Source organism: Diplotaxodon limnothrissa, linkage group LG11 (assembly GCF_057381915.1).
Source record: "Diplotaxodon limnothrissa isolate DT_005_m linkage group LG11, D_limnothrissa_male_GT1.1, whole genome shotgun sequence".
Classification (NCBI taxonomy): domain Eukaryota; kingdom Metazoa; phylum Chordata; class Actinopteri; order Cichliformes; family Cichlidae; genus Diplotaxodon; species Diplotaxodon limnothrissa.
The window spans coordinates 18,912,415-18,921,276 of NC_140606.1; the positions used below are offsets into that span (position 1 = coordinate 18,912,415).

An 8,862-nucleotide genomic window follows, 5' to 3' on the forward strand; every position below is an offset into this window, starting at 1 on the left:
AACAAAAAACAAAAACAAATGCAATGCATCTCTAATAAATAAAAGTACAAATGCTTCAAAAATGCCAAATGTTAAGACACTAGTTTAAACCTCTTTCAAAAGGTAAAAGGAGAAAGGTTGGTCGTGGTCTCATCAAGTTTTTGGAGTTAGTGAGATTTTGCAGCTCAGGGCAACCTGCCAAAAAGCGATCAGGTGTTTAACCACCAGTCCTAATACTGAAACTATCATTAGAGCTAAAAAAAAATCCCTTGAGATTAACTGCAGCCGTGTCCCCAGCTGTAGGTGTAATCATATTGGCCGTTTGTGATAAAGTGCTGGATCCATAACACAAAGAGGGCAGGGTGGCGGGCGGGGGATTGTGTCTCCTATCAGATAGAACAGCCAGGTGATACACAGTGTGTACGAAAACCCCTGCTGCTTCAGAGGAACATGTTTATTGATGTGTCTGGTTTCCCCTGAGTGCACAATACGGTCGAAGGAAACAAGCACCAACATAAAGAAAGCTCAAAGGGCGGAGAGTAGATGAGCAAACAAGTAAAGGGGTTATGGACTATTGGGTTTACAGCTTCATAAGTAGAAGCTTCGGACTGAGAAAGAAAAACAAACACATCATTTTAAAAATAGCAATGCCGAGTAAAGTACATTCTTCACAACTTGGGGAGAGAGATTGTTGCTCTTAATGGGCAGTCTGAGTCTGTGAGAAGGTAACACACTTAAATAACAAAAAACTGTCACACAAGCTTTTAAATTCATTCTTTTTTTCTTATATATGCTGTCTTGAATAGGCTCTGCCATGTGCAGAATGAACGACAACCCAAAGATAGCATTTTCACTCTGGGTAACTACAGGAAGACACTTTGCATGCAGCGGCTGTTTTATGACTGAAAAGGAAAAAAGAACGGATGTGGACAGTTTCTTTCATGAGTGGCCTTCTGTGCTTGCTGAGAAGCTGTGTAGCTTGTGTGTGGCACCGTCATTAGACCTGAGTGGATTTGAACTTGCAGCTATCTTTGAGCAGCAGCAAGGCTTTATGTATCCAGCAGGAGATACCCATTAATAGGTTGTCCTGACAGAAGGACAAAAGAATGTTCAGAATGAGCATGCTTACACAAAAGTGCCTTTTAACTCAGAAAGGAGGTACAGTATCAACGTGGGAAGGGTCGACTAAAAATTGTGTTGGACGCTCAAAAACATCTCTCTGTGAGGGACAAATTTAGGCAAGATCATAATCTTCCCTCATTCCCTGACTTAATCAGAAATAAAATGTGGCAACACCCTATCATACGGTTGTCTAACTGTACGTTACAGCAGTACAAATAACTGGCCCCATATTCCTGCAGACAACAAAAACTCTGAGATTTTAGATGTGTGTGCCAGGTAAGTTCCCCATCAGTGGGGTCATGACACAACAATGATGCTGTAGTATTTCTCATGGATGCTTCACCACTGAATGTGTGTAAAAAACTTGAATATAATTTTATTAGATTGTCAGTTTTTAGAGAATTAACACGTACTTCATTAAAGGAAGATAAAGGCTGAAATTGTTCAGACAGAATTTATTCATACAGTCTCTGTATTAGTTACACATCATTATTATCAAATCAGCCAATCATGTGGCTGCAACTCAGAGCTATTAGGCTTTAAGGCATCGTCAAAGAGACCTGCTGAAATTCAAAGTGAGCATCAGAATGGGGGAGAAAGGTGACTAAAGTGTCTTTGAATGTGGCATGGTTGTTTCTTGAGTATTTCAGAAATTGCTGATCTGCTGGGAGTTTCCCACACAAACCTCTCTGGGGTTTATAAAGAATTGTTTGAAAAAGGGAAAATATCAGTTTTATGGGTTAAAATGCCTTTTTGTTGTCAGAGGTCAGTGTGAAAATGGCTGGCCTGATTTGAGCTGATAGGAAGGCAAGAGTAACTCAAATAACCACTGATTAAAACCAAAGTGTGCAGAAGAGCGTCTCTGAACGTACAAAACATCAAACGCTGAAGCAGTTGACAGCAGCAGGAGACTGCACTGCTACTCGTGTCACAAAGGCTCCCCAATATTAGACAATATAAGACTGGAGAACTATTATCTGGTCTGATGAATCTCCATTTCTGCTTCCACATTTGGATGGCAGGGTCACAATATAGATCCATCCTGCCTTGTATCAATGATTCGGGGTGGTGTAAAGGTGTGGGGGGTAATTTTCTTGTCACACTTTGGCTTCTTAGTACCACATGGCCACAGTTTAAATGCTTAAATTTGTTGCTGACCATGTCCAGTATTGTTCATGCTGTGTACCCATCTTCTGATGGCTGGAGCAGGATAACACATCAGAAAGCTCAAATCATGTCAAACTGGCTTCTTAATCATGACAATCAGATCATTGTACTGAAATGGCCTCCACAGTTTCCAGCTCTCAATCCAGTAGAGCACCTTTTGGATGGATGTGCAGCCAGCAAATCAGCAACCCTGTGACGCTGTCATGTTAACACTGACCAAAATCTCGGATTGTTTTGAGCACTCTGTTGAATATGTGCCATGAAGAATTAAGGGAGTTTAGAAGGCAAAAAGAGGGTCCATGCAAGGTCCCCCTAACAAAGTGTCCGGTCAAGGTATAGCTACTTGTGTGGAAATGAAAGAGCAGCACTTGTTTTTGAGCAAGGCACTAAAACCCTGCTGTTTGCTCAGAGACCATCATTCAGGCTGAACTCAATGAATCTAATCTGATCTGAATAAATAAAGGTCCGGAGGTTAATCTTTCCTGCATGTGGTGGATTAACTTCTTATCTCTCAGCTCAGTTCGTCAAATGAAACAACAGTCAAAGTCGCTGCGTCCTTGCTGTAATGCTGTTGTCCCTTATCCCCTGAAATCCTATCATGCTTCTCTGTGGCACAAACTACTTCAAACACTTTTATAAACATATGGACACGCATGTGCTACATGGGGACGTCTCCCCAACTCGCACAGGCTGTAGAAACCCCTAGGGAGCGTGAATTTGCAGTCAAACTGAAATTTTAACCTGACCTCATCACTGGAGGAAAAGCAGTGGCAGTAAGGATTCTTCCATTCACCCTGGATCAAGGCCTGAGACTTTTCTCTAATTGCCCTCGATAACAATCGTCATCTGAAATCAGTGACCAATGTCTGTTTGTGCTGATTTTTTGGTTTGCTGCTGATGGTAAAAAGGTGGGGCAATCACCAAATTCATCCAAACATCCATATTTCAGTCTGCTCCAAATGATGGATTGTCTTATCAACAGACTCTAATATGACACCTGTATATACGCAGAATTTGCTGCTCCCCCACCATAATAATACTGCTCCCTGTCAGAAGACATTTTAAAGCTTTTTTGTAGTTGGGTATAACTGAGATTTTAGAAATTGCACGTTTTTGATGCCAAATCATTGAAAAAAAATGCACTTTAACATTTTAATAAATGTCTCTGTGCGGGAAATGTAGCAAGCCTGGTGAATATTTCAATAAATCCAAATAAATAAAGAAATTTTTGAGATTTTCTCTCATGTGTTGACATGTAGCTCAGTGGGGCTAAAGGGGTGCACTGGGGGACCCGTGATTATTTTTAAACTTCTGGTAATGCTGCTAACTCCTGGTGCCTCAGAGGAATAAATTGAGAAATAAATTGAGGGCAGCTGATTAACTGGCCTCTATACGGTCACGTGACGTTCTCTGTATAACGCTTTCATTTATTTTTGGTGTGGTAGGTTTATGAAGCATGTGTATGTCATGACTAGAAAATATGTAATGCACTGAGCTCCTGCGCACTGGAGCACTAGAGACCCCCCCCCCCAAAACCACTCCTTTGTGTTTTGATGCTCAGCGCTCACACCTGAAGTGACCGGCAGGAAGTGAAGATCGGAGCTGAGAGCGCACAGCTCTTCCCATCCTGCTACGTCTGTGTACCGATAGATGGGCACATTTGAAGAACGAGACAGATAGAAACATCCGCAGGGAGAGGGGATGCGCGCATGACAGCCTTTGGACGTTTCCATTTGTATCAGCAGGGAATTGAATCTTTCCGCTGGGTGCTGCGTTAAAAAAACAAAAAAACACTCGCGACTGGTGAATTAAACATTTGCACATCTCGTCCGTCTCCGGCGATCGTCACCGCACCATGCGAGCAGGAGAGACGCGCCCTGTGCCATGCTGAACAACTCTCCGACTCTCCTGCTGGCTCTGACCGCGGTGGCCGCACTTCTCCCGCGATGTCAAGGCTGGAGCGACGAGGACCTCCTCCTGCCGCCCATCAACTCCTCCAACAGGTTCCTGGCGAACCTGGAGGTGGACGTGCGCTTCTCCAAAAGGTCTGTGGAGGAGAGCGACGCCTCGCCCGACGCCTCCTCCATGCAGAGTCTGTCCCAGTGCAACGTGAGCGTCCAGAGACTCCTGCCCACGTCGCTGGTGGCCCGCTGGGACAGCAGCTTCGGCTTCCAGTGTGATGTTATCATCTACACCACCAACAACCACGGCAGGGCTTTTTTCGCCGCGTCTTTCAACAGGGTGATCTCGCCCGTTGTCATCGAGCACCTCGGAGTCACCGGGGGTCAGCAGGAGTTGCGCTTGTGCGTGGGCTGCGGGATGTCCCGGTACCGGAAGTTCGGTCAGGGTAGGTCAAGGGGCCAGCAGACCGGGGATCAAGTCACTTTTTGCTGCGTGGATTTCAGCCTCGACGAGCTGAAGGGGGACAAAAGTTGGAGGCTGAACAGAAAACCCATCGAGTCGACACTTGTGGCTTGTTTTATGACTCTGGTTATCATTGTGTGGAGTGTTGCTGCTCTCATATGGCCAGTGCCGATCATTGCAGGATTTCTGCCTAATGGGATGGAGCAGAGGAGACCCAGATAACTGAAATATCCTTCATTATATTTATAGCCTGTGCTGCCTATACTATAATTGTAGCCATCGAACTGTATGAATGAATGATTGCGGAGGAACCTTTTGATCAAATGCTTTAATCTAGGGTGTTCTTAGACCTCCTTTTCCTCCACTTTAGGACAACCGAGGTAAAGTATAAAGGGTTATTATATACTAGCCAATATTAATCTATACTGGGACCAACACCAATGTGTTTTGTATACCCTTGTAGGCCTTCCTATGTCTGCGTAAACTGTGCAAAACTTTTCTCTTTAAACAGTGTTTGTATAGTTTTTAATCTTTCTAGAAAGTTTTTGCCTTATTCTATGTGTAGGACTTTTGCACTGAAAACTGAACTTCAAAGCGTGCCGTCTCATACACTATATAACCAACAGTCATGCGCATTCAGAAGTCAATGTGATAGTTTTTTGCCCCCAGATTAAGATCCTTTAAAAACATAGTTGTTGTTTATGATTGGCATAGAGAGGGATTGAGTACTTATATTGTTAGATTTCTTATGTCAAGTTGAATAAAAGTGGTTATTTGTATTCATGTTCTAAAGATTTAAGTAAAAATAAAACATATATAGGCCATACCAGATTTTCTCTGACCTGTTCTCTGCAGTCACATTTACTTCACACACACAAGCACTCACGTTAAATGTGAATGGATCATGATTTTACCTCTGGATCTGGATCCTGTATGTTTATGCTCACTTTTGCTTAAAATGCAGGAACGTGTGTGATTGAACTTAGATTTTGTATGGGGTGATTTTAAGATCAAACTTTTAGGAAGCCACAGTCACAATGTCATGCATCCAGAGCCTTGTAAATGATATTATTAGAATATGCTGTTTGCTCATGTAGTCAACCCTTTTCGCCTTTGCAAACTTCAATTCAGTTGTTTACACACGTTACCTTCAAAAGCACTAAGTCGAAGGATTACCTATGCTAGTGTCTAAGAAGAATTCGGAATGAATAATCACAGAATTCAATATAATGCAATCATTTCAGGGTGGAACCTTTATTTATCAAACCTGAGGCAAAATTTAAGTCATTTTGACAATTTGTTGCAAAGCAGATAAGAGGAGAAACATGCAACACATCGTTTTAGTCTCTTAACCACACAGAGGCAGTCCACTAAATCAACAGGTGGTTAAAGTATCCTTATTCAATAAAGACAGTGGAAATGTATGAAAATTATCTTGTGAAAAATAATGATTATTTTTTACATCTAACTTCAATATTCAATTCAATTTTATTTATATAGCGCCAAATCACAACAACAGTCGCCTAAAGGTGCTTTATGTTGTCAGGTAGACCCTACAATAATATATACAGAGAAAAACCCAACAATCATATGACCCCTATGAGCGAGCAGTTGGGCGATAGTGGAAAGGAAAAACTCCCTGTTAACAGGAAGAAACCTCCGGCAGAACCAGGCTCAGGGACGGACGGCGATCTGCAGCCAATATCTCTGTCCTTTCTCTCTTCATCCGCCTCACTTGTCCTTTGCACTGACAGTCACATACAAACATGTTGTATTCACCTAGAAAATAACAAAAATATAATCTTACAACTTTTAAAAATATCATCAGTGAATGTGGACGAAACAGATGCGACGTTGTCTTATTCATTTTGTTGAGTCTGACACTCCTTCCTGCTTCTTTTTGCTCACTCGCTTTACTGTTATCATCCTGCTCTCTCTTTTTCGCTCACTCTGTCCTCCTCTCTCATTCTCATAATTATGACCACTATTAATATAGTTATTTTTCAGGGTGTTATGATGAAATTTATGGCTTTTGCAAATGTTTCTTCTTTTTACCTGTCCTTCCTGATGAGTGTCTGGATTAATTTCTGTGGGAAATGTGCTGTAACTTAGAATAGAATATATTAGAATATTGTTGCACGCATAAATTATGAGCAAAAGCAGGTTCAGGGAGCCCTGAGTAGCTATAACCTGCTTTAAATATTGTCCAGTAATGTAATCAGCATCAACAAATACACACATAAATGAGTAAAGGCATTTCTCTGCCACTCCTTTCTAGGGTGAACAAATCCCATCAAAGTCTGTGTTTTTTGAGGGACAAAGTGAGACGTCAACAATGCTGGGAAGTAGTGTGAAAGTTTCATAGCAAACTAAAAACTAAAAATACAACAAACAGTTTAAACTATAACTAGATTGCCATTTACGACACAAAAGCCAAATATACTTCCAAGTGTTTTGTGCCAATGTAAAATGTGGGACACTGTAAGAAAATGCTATGCAGTCCCACATTAGCACAGACATCTGGTCACCCTACTCTTTGCTGAAATAACAATTTGTAGACTTATTTGTTGTCTCACAGATGCTGGAGACAAAAGGAGGTGTTACCACATAAAGTGCAAATCACCCTTTTTGTTCTGTGTATCATGAGAACCAGCAGCATGTGCAAACATGGGGTTGTCTGATTGCTTGTTAGTCACACATCAGAGGGCGCTGTGGAGCTCTGTTGATATTACACATTTGACCAGACAAGCTGTCCCTTTATCAGTAGTTAGATTGAGAAAAAGACACAAAACTTTTAGTAGAGGAAGTATTTTGTAATTGTTCTGGGTTGGAGTAGCTTTTTTTATTACAAAAAAAGTGCACACTTATTAAAACGCTGACAGTCATGGTTACCTGTTGGAAACACAAAAAGACTGCTTGTCTTTTACAAGATACAGGCAACATCTGGCATTTTTATTTCAGTGATACGCCAGTATCATTCAAAATACAGTTATGGATGCAGAATATGTCTTCAGTTGTTTTTGTGGCCTTAATAAAGGCTGCATCATTGAAGCACTGTAAATGACTTTAGTCTTTTCTCTGCTCATAACTCACAAAAACTATCTTTGGTTCAAATTCACAATTTAAATACAAGCGACTTTTGGTGGTGTTCATTTGAAATTTATTGATACTTTTTTTTTTTTAAATCAACATTTTTTACTAAAATCCCACTGATGACTGTAAGGACAAAATACCCCGTACTGTCTGACAACCAACCCCACTATGGGGTAACTGACATCAATGTTTGCTTGGTAAATCCTTATTAAAAATCTCTTTTCACTCAACCCAGTGATGCATCAATACATGATTTAAAAAGCAAATCTAAAATTACAATAGTGATGTTTGCTTTTAAAAGATACAGGGAAAGTCTGGCCTAATTACATCTTGTTAAAATGAATTAAAAAAATGAAAAGAATAATGAAGCAACGATTATTGAAACATGCTCAAAAGATCAGAATGTCATTTAAGAGTAACAAGGGTGCGACTAAAAAAAAATCCTAGGTCACACTCTGAAAGTCTCTATGTGACCTATCTTGACCTAAACAAGGTGCTGCTTAGAGTAGCCGAACGCGCTGCTGAAGCGCCGCAGCACCGACTCCACGCTGTTCAATTTATTTGTGTGTCACGTGCGTCTCTGCACAGATGAGGAGAAAGGGGAAATGACACAAAAATACAATAGTGACACCTGCACATTCCACCTATGTGCCAACGTTCTGCCCAAAAGATTGGCACACTGATGTGACCAGCCACACAAGTGAAAAAAAACAGTCTCCGCAACTCTGAAAGTCTCTGTGTGGTCAACAACAGACACACATTATGCCCATATCATGGTCTAAACCAATCAAAAATAGTCAAGGGAGGAACCTATCAGATGCCCATGCCCAAGGTAAGATGTTCAGATATTGAGATGTTCAGTTCGAAGCCTTTGAGGCATTTTTAATTTAGACTTTCTTTTTATTTTATATATCTTGAGATATTTTAAGTTTAAATTTCAGCTCAGTGAAGCACTTTAAGCACAAGAACTTTTTCAGTACCGTATTTTTCGGATTATAAGGCGCACTTAAAATCCTTTCATTTTCTTAAAAAATGTGCCTTATGTATGAAATCTGGTTGTGCTTACTGCAAACTGATTTTATGTGGTACACGGTGCTCAAAAATCTGTGATCGGGTTTCTGGTACAGATCGGGTAGC

General features: G+C 41.0%; 1 protein-coding gene across 1 annotated transcript; it reads left to right on the forward strand.

Moving 5' to 3' along the window:
• Window positions 1-4,116: 4,116 nt before the first annotated feature.
• tmem158 (transmembrane protein 158) lies at window positions 4,117-4,854 on the forward strand. The gene has a single exon (XM_085365264.1). The coding sequence runs from the start codon at window positions 4,153-4,155 to the stop codon at window positions 4,852-4,854; it is 702 nt and encodes a 233-aa protein (XP_085221390.1). The 5' UTR covers window positions 4,117-4,152.
• Window positions 4,855-8,862: the final 4,008 nt, after the last annotated feature.

What these genes read in the sequence shown, in the direction of transcription:
- tmem158 (XM_085365264.1), top strand. Translation starts at nt 4,153, where the DNA reads ATGCTGAACAACTCTCCGACTCTCCTGCTGGCTCTGACCGCGGTGGCC.